This window comes from Xiphias gladius, chromosome 22 (genome assembly GCF_016859285.1).
Source record: "Xiphias gladius isolate SHS-SW01 ecotype Sanya breed wild chromosome 22, ASM1685928v1, whole genome shotgun sequence".
Taxonomy (NCBI): Eukaryota; Metazoa; Chordata; class Actinopteri; order Istiophoriformes; family Xiphiidae; genus Xiphias; species Xiphias gladius.
This window is the reverse complement of record NC_053421.1, coordinates 27086031-27104474: the sequence shown is the minus strand read 5'-3', so window position 1 is coordinate 27104474 and position 18444 is coordinate 27086031. Positions and strand designations below refer to the sequence as shown.

The window sequence follows — 18444 nt, the reverse complement described above, 5'->3', positions numbered from 1 at the left end:
CGTTTTAGACTAAACATGTTTTTAGCGTTGCACTGTGTGACCTCCCCTCAGCAAAGATCAAAAATGTTGATGTTTCCTGTGTTATAACTCCAATAAAGCAGCTGTCGGCCCACATTGTGCACAAGGAAAAAAACAGGCAAGACAGTGAGCATGGAAAATGTGCTTTTTCACACCTATGGTTTGTTTCGTTTGATCAGATCCGGAGTTGAAAAGTTGACTTTTTTCCGTTGTTTTCCGTTTGTAAGTTCGCACTCATTAACCACAGGGAAATAAATCTTTGTGAACAAAAGGCCTAGCAATCGGTTATAAAAGGTTTTCTGATGTTGTTTTTAGGCGTGATTTCGTTTCAAGGGTCACGTGGCCATCCATATTTGTTCACTGACAGAATGTAGCCTGGCTGGACTGGGTTCAGACCATGCAGCGTTCAGGATCTGAATTTGAGCCTGGCGATTTTAGCGTGCACCCAAGCTGTCCAAAATTACTTAAAAGAGAAATGCGACAATGAAGCATTGCGCTTCCGTAATGTTGTCCGTTTTTTGTGGATCAACATTGCTGCAGAAGAACCAGAGATATCGTCTGTTTCATTCCGTCAGAACCTGGTACACGCGTTTACCCGCAAATCAACTCTGCTGCAGACAGTTCGGTCGGAGATGTGCTATGCTAGTAGTTGCTAATGTAGCCTCAAGCATCTTCAAACTTGTAGTCGTCAGTCCGAACTGACGCTGACTCAAGGACACCGCTTGAGGATAAAACATCAGACTTCACGTAGCCCCCCCCCCCCGGAACCGCAGCAGGCTGTGTGCATCTTTTTTCCTGTACTTAGTCACCCACCCTAAGACCTGTAATCAAACTTTGAAGTCTTAAATTGATGCAGTTCCCCTTTAATGCAACTTATTGGCACCTGGGCATAACCGTAGGAAGCTTGTTTACTGGACTGAGGTTAACTTTCATCCCCCCCCCCCCTTTGTTTTGGTGTTAAAAGTAGATCCAAATAATTCCACCTAATCCCTCTGATGTTATTTCATGAGAAGAAATGTGTCGAGAGAATCAGTACACATTGTGGTTTTCCCTCAGTACTTCACAAGTTTTATTTTTCACCTGACGTCGATACCCTTCTCCATATAACAGCGAGGTTTCTTACAGTTGGTTGGAACCACATTGACAAGCTTAGTTCAGTTTAAATCTCTTTGAACAGTAAGATATTTACAGCACCTTGATTTTTATTTTTTATTTTTTTAAAGCTCCAAACCTTTTAAAAAGTCATTTTCAGCAGCATCCTGCTTCACACTCACGCGGTTATACGCGGTCACACCTGGAAGCCGACCAGGTGAACCAGGCGGTCCTGGACTATGAACCACTCGGCAGCCTTCTCGGGGATTAAGTGAGGTGACGTGTCTTGCTCAGGGGCACCTCAGCAACAGGTAGCGAGGAGGAAAAGAACTCCTCGTGCCCTTCCCTGTCCAGATTTGATCCTGCTGCTCTGGATCCTGACCCAGTACATTTCACTTACCTGATACCGAGCACAAACTGGAAAATGGCCCGGTGTCAGAATGTTGGGCGTCGTTCGCCAGCTCTGATAAATGTTTTACCAAGCAGATGAAATTACTGGTTTCAGTAGTTCCCCTGCTGCATGCCAGAGAGCGTACCTACGCTCCTATGAAAAACGATAATTAGGGGCTTTTCTATAAGCTTTGCTATTGTTTTGTCTCTCAAGGTCTTTCTGTGAATTTGGGTCAGGGCTGAAGTCTTTCATCCTCCCCCATGGATGACGATCGGAGGGATTACGGCGCAGACAAAATAAGCGCTCAGCTGATAACCAAGGACGCAAAGGGGCCTGCCAGCTCCAGCCTGTCACCTTCATATTACCAGAAAGATAGCTGTTTGGTAAAGTGTTGATCCCTGTGTTTGTTGTCATTTCACAAAGACCAAGAGAAGGCTGCCAAATCTTTCACCATTTGAAAAGACAAATCTCTCATATTCTGCCAGGAATGCCGAGCAGATGGATTTTAAATTTATCATAGATATTTGTGATATTTTGTACCCTCTGCCAATGGTTTAATCCAGTGTTTGTTGGTATCTAAATTCTTCTGTACTAGAATTCAATTAAAGCTCCTTTAAACCGGCGAAGAGGTTTAGCAGTTTCGCAAAAGGTCAGATGTGTCCATGAATAGCATGGTGTCCTGTTCGAAGTTCCTTTGAGCAGCACCTTAAAGGTAAGGCTTGACAATATTCTTTATTTTTCTTATTGTGTATAAAATGTCATAACAACTATCATGTGTTTTAGCCTAAATCTTATCCCTCTCTGCCACAGAACTCCACTGTTGTCCAAAAAAACCGATTAAAAACACATCAGTGAGTCACACTGTTACACTGGATGACATGTTCCTTCCTTAGTATGAACACAAACACTATAGTTTACTTTGACTCAATCCCAAACACACCACCCTGCTGCAGGAAATACTATAGAGCACAGAATGTGTATCAATCCGCTGATGAAAATAGTCCCCAACAAATGCACCGTTTACTGCTGTTCGAGTAACTTTTGCTCAAAACTACAGTGCCCAGATGTTTTAGTGCATTACTGAGCCTTTTAAATAACGAAACCATACATTTATGACCAATTTTGTTTATTTTATTTATTTTTTTTAAAGATTTAGACTTTCAGAAGGAACGACTGGACTTGGGACTGAGAGTCTCAGGCATGGTAGGGAAGTCAAAGTATTGAGGGACTAACACTTTGACGGGGTTTAATGACAATAAGATAAACAGCCCATGAGTTGTTGAAAAGTCATCAATATTTTATCATTTTAATTGATCAGGTAAACACCGAAGGACCGTAACATTTGTTTTGATAACTGCTTTACAACACAAACAACATAACATAACAACAATACAGTGTTTTTATTGGTTAATTGTAGGACATTTTAAATGAATAGAAGGTTAATGATTCATAAATACTGTCGATTTCCTCATACTTGATCATTGATAATGATCGTTCATCCTCTGTGAACCGATTTGGCCGTGGGTGCATTTGCATTTTGATCATGAAACCGTCTTAAATCTGATAGGGGAGTATTTTTCTAAATGAAGCTCAAATTTATCACGGCTGTAAATCAGATCAGCGGAGCAAGTGTGGGATCAAATGACTGCGTGGGTGGTGGGATTATCATGTTGATGATGGATCAGTATCAGTTAACTAATTAGATTATTGACATGCTTCTTAGATTAGTGTTTGTCTTGGTTATTATATGCTGTTTTTCTTAGCTTATCTTTTTTTTCTAATGAAACCTTGTGTTGATAGGAAAGCTAATCTTTGGAAATTAATTTTTTTTTTTTTTTTAATTAATAATAATCCGAGTGTGTTTGTGCAGCAGCTCTCGTTTGCATTTCTGTATCTGCTCGCCTCAACAGTGAGCTAAGCTGCATTTGCACAAATTTATTCAGTATTGACCAAAAGCTTTTCATGTCCATGTTTGAGAGAGACACATCGCACGTGTTTCCTTAATTTGCAGAAGGGTGTCGTTAACTTATTCAGTTGATTTGGCATAATCGCTAATGCACTTAGGCTACTTCATGTTCCCAGAGTTCGTGTCTCCTTTTCTGAGGAAGTAGAAAGTAAATAAAATAATGTAAAACCCGCTTATCTGTGATTTACGGCAAGCGCACTTAATATCCTGTACAAAAAAAAACAAAGTCTTGAGTGGAATGTGTAAAGCGCGACACCACCTTTACGAACGGATGACCAGTTGCAGCGGGAAAACGGAAAACACAGATACATGATCGACTTTTAAATAACATACATTAATAACATTTTTCATCCTTTATCTGGGAACGTTGCTAATATTCCTGCCACAACCGCACCGGAATATTTTTTTTCAAAATCATACTATGTCTGACAAACGTCTGGCATAGAAAATTAAGTCCTGCACTACGCCATTATTCAGTATTTACTGAATAAGGCGCATGTCGGAAGTGGATTATAAAGAACAGCCTCCTACTCGAGACTGGACCTGAATAGATTTAACCCCCCCCCCCCGAACACCCACACACACACACACACACACACACACACACACACGCGGTTCAAGGACACAGGAAGACAATATCACACTTCACAAGGGACTGATGTCATTCCTCCATTCAGCTCAGCCGTTTTAACATTTTATGACCAGGAACAAGTGGTCAAACCTCCACCGCCGGAACTGTTTAGCAACTTGATACCGAACTATGGGACTGTGGAATATTATTTAAAATTCATCTGTACGTATAGGTTTGGAGGATTGGACACAAAGCTTGTTCTGGACATTTGACTATTGTTTGATGAACGTTATATCACCAAGCCGTATTTAGGTAAAAGTGGGGCCCAAAAACACCTGCTTTGCATCGATTTAAACTCTATTCTGATTTAACTCTCGTATTTTTCGTGTTGTTATAAATCTTAAGCATTCATGTTTACACGCAGTTTGTCCTGTGACCTCAGTCGCTGCTGACTGACGGCAGATTCGGTGATAAAGCTCTGATAGGTTATCTGACCTCTGAGAGAACAAACTGCTTTTGTGAGTGTGTTTCATCTCGAATGTGCCACACGCTGCATTTTGTGTTTCTCTGAACTAACATCACTTCCTATCTCCAAACTCACCCACCCATGCAGAAGGGTTGTTTATGCTTGTGACCGCTTCGCTGCCTCTCTTCATCAGCATTGGAGCAGATTACAGCTGAAGTGCATCTTGTTCGAGCTGATGGGAAATTGAAACCAGACAGTTGGAATCCGGAGGGATGATTCCTGTTTATTCTAACTTTTGTCTTATTCAAAAACTCTTGGCCATCATTTCCGGAAGTGACGGTAACGTCGTACTCACCAAAGTAATTGCTAAGTATGATCACGGAAGCACTGCCGAGACGACGAGAGAGGCAAGAAACAAGGAGCAGTCAGGCACTCAGACGGGTTTTAAACAAGCCAACAGTTTGTCCAGATTATCTAAACCACTTTATTTGGAGGTAAAACCAAAAGTGATTGCAGGCCTTTGAGACTCACTCTGCCTTTTTTTTTCTTTTCCATTCCACAGTCATTACAAAGGAAATTCCTGTAAAATAATGACTACATTTTTTGAAGTGTCCCATTACACCCCCAAAATAACTGTATAATGACTTTGTCATTATACAAATTTTGATCCATTGTATCCAATAGAAAGTCACTAAGAGCCACGTCAGTAAATTATTTGCATGACGCTGATGTGCGTGGGGAGTAGTATTCGTGCGCTATGGGCTCAAAAATGTGAAGGCTGAGGAGGCCTGCAAAAATCTGGCCTCAACCCCCAGTGAGCAAACCGACGAATGGAGCTCCTCCTTGGGACACAGGGTTCATTTCTCTTAATACGTCTGTGGTAAACTGTGATGGATGCTTCAGAAATAATTTCAAAGTTTGCCTTTGTTTTCTCCTCCAAATGAGTTTGGCTAACCTGGGATGGGGGGGCTGCTGACACTTCATGTTTCTTTCCCGGTTGGAAAGCGTTGCTTCGTTCCCAGGTCTCGACGAAATAATTTCTCATCATCAGCGGAGACGGTGGACAGCTCTAATAAACCAGACTTATGCTTTGAAGCTGAAATAAAGTTGTATAGCTCCCCCTGGTTCTGTGCCGTAAAGTACCATCTTTTCCATCACGTTTCTTCTCACTTGTTCACTGGGTTTTGCCAAAATCTGCCCTGCACCACTCGGAGCCTTTCGACCGATCGCGTTCGTCTGGACTGGTGACTTACTCTAACTGCAAATATGGACACACGGTCACACGGCGCCTGTTCCTTGGTCGGTTGTTGGATGTTTTTCAAACTTTTAGTTCGGTTACCCAACGCTATCTCCACATTCTTGCTCCATTCTTGCTCCGCTATCTCCACATTCTTTTCCTTAACTCTTCTCACACATTCGTGCAGTTATGAATGTTGAGAATAGTCGTCGCAGTCTTGTTGACATTAGCTGATTTAACTCGGCTTTGACCAATCAGTTCACCAAAGTTCACCAATATATCACGGAGAACGGTCCTTCTTTGATACTTTTGAATGGAGATGAAAAGGAGCTCCAACCATTCCCCAAATCCCCGTACTTTCTGGATGTGTTGTTTTGTCTTCCACCGGCAGGTCAACAAGCCCCCCCCCCGTGCTTCCAACCAAGATATCGAGTTGAACAGTATGACTTGAGGAAATAGATGCTGACTGAAACTCTATCGGGTTCCGTCGTTGAAACATGATAGGCGTGAGACAGAGGGCAAGAAGCATTCCTGAGAGAACGGACCCACGTGACGACAAGGTGTAAAATAGACTGATTAATAATACAGATAAGTTTCAGTTCTCAGGCCAACGACAGCACGTGACCAAGGTTTGCCACCACAAGGCCAAGGAGAAGCGCTGCTCGGAGCTGAAGCCCTTATGTCTGTGTGCCTTATAATCCTCGATCTGCATGTAGAAAAGGATTTTAAACCGTTACTGAACACTTCGATCTCTCCACTGAAACTAAACATACCGTTTTAAGCACGGATGCACTTTAAAGCTTGAGGCAGGGAAACCCATCAGACCTGTGAACTCATTTACAAAAATGTGTTTGAATAATCAAACGGATACAGAAATGTGCAGCAACTTTAATTTGTGGACCGACTCTACTTTTCATCAATTTGGAGGTGGGTTACATGATTTTGGACAATGTGGAAATTAGACATTTAATGAAATCCAGATGCTGACCTGATATATCGGTGTAGACCAATATACAGGCAACTGTTTGTTTTCATCAGTGACTAAACTAACAGCTGTAGAGTCAAAGGTGACGTCTTTAGTGTGTTTTTTTTTTTTTTTGGTCTGACCCAATAGTCCAAAACCCATTTATTATGATATTATACAGAGAAAAAGAAACAAATCTTCACATGTGAAATGCTGAAACCAGCAAATGTTTTTTAAGTATTGCTAGTGACGTGTCCAGGGATGACCATGTCAGCTGGTTGGTCAGTACGCCACCTTGGTCCAGACTGAAATAAAACAAATATTCAACAGAAATAGAACAAATATTAGACGGATTACCCCGATGCTTTTTGCAGACGGTCATGGTCCCCAGAGGATGAAGCCTACTGACTTTTGCTCCAGCTCTACCATGAGGTTGACATATATGGTTTTGGGTGAAAACCATCAACTACTGGATGGATTGCCATGAGATCTGGCCCAGGTATTCATGGTTCCTATGGATTAATCCTATTGACTATGGTGATTCCCTGACTTTTCAGCTAGCGCCACTAGCAGGTCAGAGTTTTAATTCGTCAAAATATCTTAACATCCACTAGATGGATTGAAAAAAAATTTGCCCATACATTCATGGTTCTCAGAGGATAAATTCTAATGACTTTGATGATCCTTGACGACTCCTCCCCCATGAGGTTTCCATTTATAGATTTGAGTGAAATGTCTCGTCAACTATTCGATGGATTGCCGTCAAAGTTGATACGCACATTCGTGTTCCCCACGGGATGAACTGTGATCACTTCTGATGATCCCTTAGCATTTAATTTAGTGCCATCGGCGTGTCAGAATTTGAATCAGTCTAGTACTCTGTGACCAAATACATGCAAAACTAATGACATACGTCAGCTGGAGTAGGTTTTTTTTTTTTTATTTGCTTTTTTGTTTTTTGCAATTTGTTTGCTGAGCAGGTTAGCAATGCTAATGTTAGCATTTAGCACTGCTATGTCCTATGCGCAGCCTCAAAGAGCTGCCAGCATAGCTGTAGAATTAGGGGCCTTGTTGCTCAATAACTTACTTAATTTTTCTTTTTTCTGTTGTTCTACTAATTATTTCAGCACTAACACAGTGCACTCCATCCACTTTTTCACGTTTGCACTCCTTAATCCCTGCAGATATTTTCCTCCTGTGGAGAAAGCCTAGAATCAGACCCATGAGGATAACAGAGCAGTCTGCAGGCCCCGCAGGTGTGTTGACCAACCTCAGGTCTCTGTGCCCTGGATTTAACCTGACAGGCTCAGGTGGTCACATGCGGGGCGCCTGAAGTACACATGAACTGCATGCATTTGCTCAGTGATCCGAGGCGTTTCCAGGCTTCACTAACGTCCAGCCATGCCCCTGTGAGTCCACAAAAACAAGAGCTTAGCGCGAAGGAATGCAGAGAGCCCTTCACTGGACCCTGAAGAAGCTCAGCAGCTTACATAAAGAGAGCAGGAACAGTGTGGTGTTTTTCTGAGTTCACTATCCATGCACTTCTGCCCCGTCTGACATCTTTGTTTTTGGTTTCTTACTGCACCTTTTTAATAAAAAAAAATTACAGACGCTACCTGATAATCTTTAGTGGAGAGAGAGGAAGAGAGAGGCAGACTGTCTTTTAACAAATATTATAAAACCGGTCCCGACCTAGAAAAAACCATAAGTACATAGCCTGAATCTGGCAAGACAACAGGGCATCTGGAACCAAAACTATGGAGAAGCAATCATTTTCTTTCACATGTCCCAGCATAGGCATGCAAATGAGTACTCTTTGTTGTCCTGAAAGAAATTTTTGTCCCTCTGGTGCCTGCTGATTTTTTTTTTTTTTTTTTCTTGAAAGACCATTCTTGTGGTTGGGCAGATAACACACATCAGATATCAGAGGCCGCATCCGAACCATGTCTCAGGGGAAGGGTATGCGCCTCGGGCCGCTAACGTAAATATAACCCGCTTGAGGTGACTCGTATACTCGTGTGAAGGTTTTTTTTCTATGGCATCACTCTGAGTCCCAGCCATCTCCTCATCTCCTCACCGTGGCCTCGAGTCACATCCCGAAAAGCATGTTTTTCTGACAACTCATCTGTGAAGACTGCTTTTTGTCAGCCCCCGCAGAAAAGCTTTTCCTGCTTTACCTGAAGAAAAAAAAAAAAAAACCTCACACCTTCCGCGTTTTCGACCGAAATACCGGCCAACTTTTGCCTCCCACACACACGTCGGACCTAATTAAAGGCCTCTACACTGGAATCTGTGGATGCGGGAAATACATGTTTCTGTTTAGAGGATGTGAAGTGCCGTTTCTCTCCCCACATTCTTTCACTCGCCCACGCTCTTAAAGAAACAGCGCTCCAGTGTCGTATTGCACGGCGCGACACTCGTGCACACGTTTTCAGCATTTGCCTGTGGTGATAAGAGCAGCTGCGTTGGAGTGATATTGCGCCCAAAGTCAGTCTTTTAAAGAGGAGACCCTCGCCCCCTCTGGACTAGAAAAGTTTCATTTTAGTTTCTCCGTGTAGAACAGAGGGTGTGATGAGACGTATTTGACTTTCTTAAGAATAAAAGCTTCATTTCCACAAATGACAACTGGGGAAAAAAAAAAAAAAAAAAATTTGGCACAAAAACTGCACAAATTATGCATGAAAATACTCCAATTCACCGGTCCACTTGGCTTCTTAGAAACCGAGACCCGACCCGGGTCTACAGTAATTTGAGTTTCTGTTGTTCACCTCCTGCTCCTTTCATTGGTCACACCTTCTCTATCACCGGCCAGCCTGACGAGGCCACCTCTGGCCCACTGACTGCTGTGCACTTCTATTGTAAACAGCTTCTTTTTTTTTTCTGCAAACGCAACGTCGCCCGATCACATTTCCGTTCACTTCTCTTCGCGGTTCGGTTTTTATTCGTCTAATCGATCGCCGAAATCACAGCGCTCCCATCCTGATCAACCAGCGCTGGCTACGGAGCACAGGAAACAAACGTAGGTGAAGTACTTAAAACATAGAGCGCGATAAAAGCGATTTTAAATGGAGAAAACTTTACAGATCAGCCTGTCGGGGAGGAGCAGTTGGCGTCCGCCGCAGGAGCAGCGACGGGGCAACTTTGGCTGAAACCTTTTTTTCTTCGCTGTTTTGTCTTTAGCGTCGGGCGGCCAATGAGCGAGCGAGGACGGAGCAGACCCGACCAACAGAAGAGCAGGAGGCGGGTAAACCAATCCCCCATGTCTGTAGGAGAATTTTAAAGGGTCGCACACGCTGGCTTTTGTGGTCAGACGGTGTAGACAGTAGATTCCTCTGGCTATTGCGCCGTGAAAACTTCAGTAAATAAACTGGCGTCTATTTTGATTGCAAGCTGCAAACCTTTTTTAACAGGCATCTCTCTAGTCCACAGACAATGGATGCTGGTCTGTGTAAAGTTCCACTTTAGAGGCGAACTTGTGATTCACCTTCGTCATTCTGACTGGCTCAGGGTGAGTCAGTAGGTTGTTCATGTGAGCTGCATCCTGCTCACAGTGATTAAAATTCCTCAGTCTTGTGCTGTGGTCAAGCTATCTAGTTGGATTGGTTTGGATCTAGACCCCCCCCCAGTAAATCGGATTAGTCAGCTATGGAGAATTTGGCTGAACAATGCAGTCGGACGCCCAGTCCACACAGGAAATGGATGATTGAATTATATCCGTTTCGGTCTTTAAACGTTCTCAGCTGTTCGATCTGCCTTTTCTGCAGTTTTAGGCCCCAGTGAAGCACAAGCTGATCTGCTTAAATTCTGACTCATCCCACCGAGTTTCACTTCTTTTCCTTATTCCCGTTTGGCACTGTGATCATCTGCTTCCCCAGTCCCACAACAGAACAAACCTTTGACCACAGTCCTGCTGACGACACGTTTCCGCCTGTAAACCGCTCTTATGTCACCCATAAACCGTTAAAGCCCAGCACGTCAGGATGTCCTCCAAAGTGGCTGTATATTCTCTCACTCTCTCTCTCTCCCTTTTTTTTTTTTTTTTGCCCCCGGGTCCACTATCAGCTGACTGTGTTTGCTTCCTCCTAAAGTAAATTTACTCTGTCATGCATTTGAAAGCCAACTCACAAGAGCAGGCTTGTCTTTGGCAAAGTCATATACCTGTAAACGCATGTCAGCCCAGTAAAAAAACATCCTTTTTTTTTTCCTTTTTTTTTCCTTTTGCTCTTTTCTCACTGCTTTATAACTTTTTTTGTTTTTGTTTTTTTTTGTACAGTCTTTCATTCAGCAAGCTGCAAAACTTTAACATAGTACGGAGAGAGGAGCACTTTGTGTCGTTTTTCGGGAGGAATGGGAAGAATGAGGATTGGGATACAGGCGGGCGTCGGTTCAGAGAGCAGGGGAGGGAGGGAGGGAGGAGGAGAAGAAGGAGGTCTGGGAACATTGGGTACTTCTGTACCACTAGGACTGGATTTCCAGGCTATAATGAAAAGGGGGATTGTGTGTGTGTTTGTTTGGAGGCTATTTGAGGCCAGGACGGTCAAACAGGAACAGTGAGAGCTTTTACTTCAGCTGCGATTCATTAAAGTCTTTCAGCCTCGGCCTTTGTCCCTGCTTTGAATAGCAAGGTATACTTGGTTGCGCTGCCCTGAAAAAGACAATTAAAAGCCAACCGACCAGCAGCTGGCAACGCAATTGCCGTTAGCGTCTTTCAAGTCAAGATCAAACCTGCTCTGCCTATTAGAGGCACTTACAGTTTGGTTTTTCCAGTTTTGCTTTTGTTTTGGATACACGGGGAAGGCGTGTCACTGTGTGTGTGTGTGAGTGAATTAATGTGTGTGTGTGTGCGTGTAGTAAGTAACGCATGCAACGTGAGGCCACAGACAGATACCAAACAGCTCCACTCAAAAAATATTCCCACGCACTTCTGTGAAAAACGAGCCTCACAAGCAAGTGAGCGCCGCGGAGATAAACAGCGTCAGCTGACTGTGAAGGCAAACAGCGGCTCAGAGGGCGCACACCCCGAGTGCACATAGCACACGTCAGCCAGCAGTTGAGACAGTGTTTACATCCAGGATCAGCTTCACCTTCAAATCCAGACTAAAGAAGCAGAAGGCGCAAATATGCACCTACTCCAGTGCTGTAGTTAAGTGCAGTTTTTAAGGTACTTGTACTGGACTTGAGTGTTTCCATTTCATGCTACTTTGTGCATCTTCCTCATTCAGAGGGAAACTCTGTGCTTTCTACTCCACTTCATTTGCCTGATGGCTGTAGTTACAGGTTAATTTTCCAGTTAAGAATTTACAATGAAATAACAGCTTATGAAAACACAGTGCATTGTGTCCAGTGTCTAGTTGGGCCTCTTGCCATGTTTCATGATGACCTATGACATTAAATCTCTAAACTCCTCACACAGTTTTGTTTAAATAACCGTTCGATGCACGAAAAGGTTAAAAGTTCTAATATTTCCCAAAAAAAAAAACCCCAAACTGTGCAGCAGAACTTCTTTTTTTTTTTTCCTCTTCCCTCTCCCATTAATCGTCTCACGAACCCTCCCGTGTATCTTGTGACCTTTGGAGGGGCCCAAACCCTGGGTTGGGAACCACTGGACTAAACCACCGGACTGCACCGTACGTTGTCTATAAATACGTTGCTTATCTATCACATCCAGCAGCTACAGAGAAACACGAATCGATGAATTTAGTAAAGAAGGCCTTGCCTTTTCGACTGAACCCCTCGTTGACCACAGCCGTTGGGTACAACACCTGCATCGCTGCTGACGTAGCCTCGCGCTACTACTCCTGCCACCTCTTGAGAAACAGTGCATCTTCAGTGGCCACTTCAGGCTGCACTCGTGGGTAAAACTTAACAGTCCAACCGATAAAGCCTCCAGAAATGTTTCGACCATATTTTCTTTGCCTCTGTCAGAGAGAGAAACCAAACCGCCTCTGTCGAATTCATTGACATTTACATCATATTTTTGTCAGCATCTCCCAGCCATATATAACAATAATTCCTTGTAATATACTTAATCAATTTATGAGAGCTGGACTCAGGTGACTGTTAATATTTCTCATTTGAAAGTCACAGAACTTAGTTAAAGGAGCTACAGAGAGACGGCAAAGAGACACAAAACAAAACAAAGAGAAGCAAGATGACCACAAACGACAGTCACGTCATTTGTGGTCATTTGACTTGTCTTTGCCCAGGGGTCCATCGTCTCACGGTCCGTCCGGCCGCCTGAGCTTGGCTAAGGGGCAGGAAACGGATGGATGGGTTAACCAGTTGAAAAGTAAACAATTCATTTGTTGATTTTGTTTTTGCCAAAATCGAGCTTGTTGACAACCGTTTTCCCGAGAGCTGCCCAAAGTTATAACTGATGTTACCGTCTTCAGGCAAGAAAAGCTATTCAGGAAATTGAAATTCAAGGCTTTTTAATACCCTTTAAGTCCTTTTCAAGGGAACTGAATTCAGGGCTCTCTAGGACTTCTCAAGACCTGCAGAGCCACCCTGTACAAGCCTAGAGCCTGCACTCCGCGGCTGCACAGAGATATCCTACAATACACAGCAACACTGAGTACACTCCTGTGCAGTGTCACTAAAGTGTTAAATGATTTTATTATTTTCAAGTGCAGGGCATTTGATCCTATGTATAAATACAACCAGAGTTTAAATGGACCAGATTGAAAAACACAAAGCCCAGAGCGCAAGCCCAGTGCAACCAAAGCGGGTGCACCTGTGATTTCCAATTGAGGCTGATTGCATGAAGCAGGTTACAAAGGCACCTGTGAACGCCACAGCTTTTTCAGTTTTGGCCTGGGTTGTGTCTTATGCAACGTGGCCCCGCGTGTTACGGAGCTGTGTGAACGAGTGAGAAACCAGACTGTCAGACCCCATTAAAAACGGGAGAGGATGCAAGAGAATCAGTAGGCCACTGAACATAGACCAATGAACCCCCCCCCCACCCGATCAGGCACCCAAGGGGAGTCTGTTGCTCTGTTAAATAGGTTTTGACTTCAGTGTCACAGAAAGCGTAGGGGTGGTGCTTGGTTGTTTAGTGGCCCATATCAGGTGGTGTTTTTTCGGTGGAGAGGAAAGTACCTAAGTGTTGCCGTCATTTACAAAAACCTATGAACAGAAAACTGCAACCAAGACAAAATTGTTGACCTATTCTGACCTTGGTTTGCTGATAAATTTGACTGAATGCAACTGAGAGCGATGCAGCTGCAGCCAGAAAGAGTTGTTTTGTGTGAGAGCTTGTTATTAACAGAGGTGTGTCTCTTCCTGTAAGTCGATATATATATATATATTGAATAAAAGAGAAAGAAAGGAGGGGACGGATAAAAGAGAGTTATGTTTATAATTTTGAAAGGCTTTAACAAAAAAAAAAAAAAGCATATTTGTATTTAGCTTTGTCTCCATCTGTGTTGCTAGGTGCTCGCTGCTATGGCGTCTCCACAGTGGAGTTCCCAAAAAAGCCCCTGTCAGTCCAACACATCCACTTCTTTGAATTTTCTTGCAGTGAAATCTGGGTCTTGCAGTTAGTAACTTTTACCACAACTTCGCACTTCCTGTGTTGCAGAAGATTTCCCCGAGCTAAGAGCCATTATCGGTATTTTGCATCACTATACCTCCACAGTCCAAAATCCCCAGCGCAGTCCCTGCCGAGAGTCATCGCAGAAGAAGTTTACATTCGAGGACCCAGGGGACATTTTCAGATGTAAAATTCAGATCAGTTTCTCTCCACACACGAGCCCGAGGAACCAAGAGATGCATCATGCACCGCTTCCGCAAATCAGGCAGGTTTCTTCTCGGTGAAAGACACATTCGTGCACATAGCAAGCATTTAGCATTTAAGGCTTGTGTGCAACACTGAATATCTCCTGTTTTCAGCCCATGAAATCATAGGAACATAGTTTAGTTAAATCATGCAATCTCAGCTACTTCTCCTATCAAAGATATTTCTGAAAATGTACCGTTATTAGCTGTGATGTGGGTAACCACTCTAAGACTCTTCGGTGTCTTTCTGAAACACCTACATGCACATTGTAGGTGGTCACGTTAAATCCCTACGAGGATCTGCAGACACAAGTCATGATTACACCAGTTCTTACTCACTGTGATTAATATCAGGGTTTGTAAGAGGCAGTTATTCCAACCCCCGCCACCGCCGCCACCACCACCACCACCACCCTTGTGTCACTGCAGCTGTCTCTGCAGCAGAGCCCAACAGCTGAGAGAGGATCAAGGCTCTGAAAAGCTGGATGACAACATGCACTCTAAATAAAAGGCTCACATCATCAGTAATTGGGATTGCACAACAAGTTAAAGACCACTTGTGTGAATTATTGGCTGTCGTCTCTTGTCCCTTTAACCTATATTTAGAAGAGGAAGGGTTTTACTGACAACGTCCCCTTTCTGGCATTGTGATTTATTTATTTTTTGGATTCGGCCCAGACAGCAGATACAGGCTGCTGTCGGTCACCAGCAGGAAACCGACTGCTCCGGCTGTGTATTCAAATACCTAATGCCAGGACCACACCGCATCGTATTTTCGAACGCTAAGATGGTCACCATGTCAGGTTGGATGATCCCGAAGTCGCACGTCGGACCCCGTGGGGCCCAGCGTAGCTTCATAGATCAGAGGGGCTCACTTCAGCGCTCCACCTGACGGCATCACACCAACATTGCTTCTTTTCCACTTTGCCACGTTCACAGCTGAGCGAGAGAAGGCCAAAAAGCTCCGACACAACAGTCTTTTTGTAGGGATGTCACGAGGCCTCCCAGATGCTGTGTCAGTTGTCTGCAATACACGGGGAAAAGCAGGCTGTTGTCAGGCCACGCCGCGCGTCCACGTTCCCAGCACCCGACTTCTGTCGAGACGGGCCGCCTAATCTGGGCGACGCTGACAAAACGTGTCCGCCAGATCGGGAAAAACAAAAATGACAAACAACCTACTGTTCAGGTTGGCAGATTTTTCCAGGGAGAGAGCGAATTGGGCCGGCTGCACGGATCTCACGCTGGGCTCTGCAAAGAGCCAGTGATTAACCCTGTGATTAAATAACTGTGGCAGGTGCCCCTCGAAATTTGAAACATTGCGTTCCGCAGCCACGCCAAGTGTGTGTGTGTGTGTGTGTGTGGGGGGGGGCATGCAACCTATACAACATCCAGCGACGTACAGCCACTGTCAGAGTTTCAACAAAGGAACGTCAAGGGCGCCAATTCCTGGTTTCCTCCTCCAGTAGCGGCCTTGCTGTGGGCTGCTGCCGATTTGTCCGGGGGTTCCCGCTACGCTGCCAGAGAGCAGCGGCAACTCCTGCGTAAGCGCTTGGCCCGCGCAGCCGCAGAGGACACGGCGCCCGGGTTATCGCGAGGGACCGTGTCAGCTCAACCCCCTGCCGACTTCTCTTGGGAGCGGGGGGGGGGATTTGAACCTGCACGGTTCGGAGTGTACAGGTAGTCACCACACCGAGCTTAACGGCTGTTGGACCAGATGCAGGTTCATTCAGGGGAGTGTCACAAAGTGCTTTCACATGCATGAGGAATGAGACCGGTGATCACCTGTCTAGGCTTTTTTTTTTTTTCTAGAGATAACAGCCAATCTCTGTTCCTTACGTAATGTGCAATCCTGCGTAGAATGTTTTCAGGAAATGCAATGTTTCTTTGTCTGCTTTGGTTCCTTGTAGTTCAGTTTTTCAGAGCATATAGTTTGGGTCGTTTCTTCAAGCCAACCGCACTGCTGCGCACACACCTTTCTGCACACACACCCCCCCACACACACACAGGTGCAGCTGCTGGGAGAACATTTCAAACGGGACCGTGCCAAGTGCCGCCTGGCTGAGGTACAATCCGTCCGCTAAAGCTGTCAGTGCAACTACAGACTGCACGGTGGAGAGGCGATCTCCGTGTTGATTTACAGCGCCGCGTGCAGCACGCCCACGCAGCCACGCCGAGAAGCTGACACAACAGAAGTGCATTTTACATACTTCTAAGCAGCGTTAGCAGCCAAGGCTGGTTCTTCAAGCGCAGATGTTTACAGGCCCCATCAACGTGATAACTGATTGGCAGCAGAGCTGTGGGAGTTTTTTTAGGCATGGCTGCACAAAGTGCAGTGTCCTTTAGGTGACAACACGCCTCACATCTCAACCCGGCGCTTGATTAATCATTTCATTCTTTACTGTTTTAAAAACAAACTACATGCGCCGGTATCAGAGATGGAAAGAGGCCCCGAATGCATGTTTGGTTTCTCACAAAAGAGGTTCACTAAGAGAGATGGTAATATAAGGCCCAGTCAGATTTCACTGTATTTTCCCTCCAGCCAACGGCCAACTTTTACAAGCCATTATATAATCCTTTTTTTTTTTTTTTTAATGTTTAAAAGCTACTTTTAATTTTGGAGTTCTGGGGGAGAGATGCAGGATGCATGTTTTGCAGTTTGCGTTGTCTGTGGTGCTCAGCGCATTGGGGGGGGGCAGCAGCTTGTCTTTCCAGAGCCAGTGTCCGTGGATAATTCACAGACTCACATATTGTCAATCATTTTCACCGGAACTACTTTCTACTGGAGAAACAGTCCCTATGAAGGTGGACGGTTATCCTCTCGCTATTGTTTGTGGGAAATATATGATGTGTTTTGAGTTTATCGTTTTTCCACGCTGCGAAATGCACAGCTGAAATTTCGGTCTCCCGTGTTGTCTTTGAGTGACCACAGAAGTTTCAGAAACCAATATTTCAAATCCCCGGCACATAAAACCGAAACCCTCTGCATGACTCGATACCACCAGTCTTAACTAAGCATGTGTATATGATGCACTTTTTTGGGGGGTTGTTTACGGAGAGAAAAATTCTTTCCAGTCTGAAGTAGAGTGTTCACCTGATGACTTTATTTTTATGAGGTTGTCCGTTTGTCTCTTGGTCCCACTCTTGTCTCACCGGCACAGTGTTTGTGTGCACCGCTTCATATTCATAGACACATGTGTTTGCACTTCTTTTTATTAATACAAAGAACCGTCTGTGCAAAACGAGTCTGTTAGTCTGTTGTGTACCGATGAGGATAATGGTCATGTGAAGGAGAGGAAAACACACACACACATTCTGGATTTTACACTTGATAATCCCATAAATCGGTCTGGATACTGAGTGTAAATTTTTCAGATAAAGGTGAAAATCATGATTCCTCCTTGTGAATGTCAACTTCTCTTCGTCTTCTTCCGATGACGAAGACAAAAAATAAGCTCCTCGACACTTGTCAAAAAATGCTTTGCTGTTTGCACTTTAAAAAGTATTTTATGGTCGTGTTATTATTCTGCACCCAATATGAAAATGCTTTCCTTTGTTTTTCCAAAACACCTACCAGGTATTCATTGTTCGAAATGTGCAGAAGATTTTTGAAAATATCTGGCGCAGAAATCTTTATTTATTTGTCCTTTCAATCAACTTGAGACTCCGCGGATTTATCGATTGAACCCAAGGTTGGGAATCACTGATTTTAAGACTCAAACAGAACATTTTGTGTCCGTTAAGAGCTGGGATGTTTTCTGTGTACAAATGGAGACTTGGTGCAGAAATTGAGTAACAGATGAAAAATGTGAATTTGTTTTTTTCTCTGCTGACTGTATGTAAACAAGGACTTGCTTTTACAAACTTTTCTTTACTTGGGAAACCTGATTAACTTAGATTTAGTTGTTTGGTTTTCGTCTTTAATATTACAGGGCCTGTTAAGTCATTTGGAAGCGAGGGCAGGCT

The 18444-nt window shown here is 44.1% G+C and overlaps 1 protein-coding gene across 3 annotated transcripts in view; it reads left to right on the top strand.

Annotated features, from left to right (window-relative positions):
- Positions 1-18444, top strand: part of mcl1b (MCL1 apoptosis regulator, BCL2 family member b) — a 37187-nt gene that overhangs the window by 11227 nt on the left and 7516 nt on the right. The window contains exon 4 of one of the 3 annotated variants that reach the window (XM_040117956.1): positions 1715-2061. The exons of 1 other annotated variant lie outside the window; for it this stretch is intronic. In XM_040117956.1, coding sequence (XP_039973890.1) covers positions 1715-1769 — 55 coding nt within the window. In that variant the 3' untranslated portion in view covers positions 1770-2061. Of the gene's footprint in view, positions 1-1714; positions 2062-18444 lie in introns of those variants that run through there. One more of the 3 variants, XM_040117960.1, reaches the window with a different exon arrangement.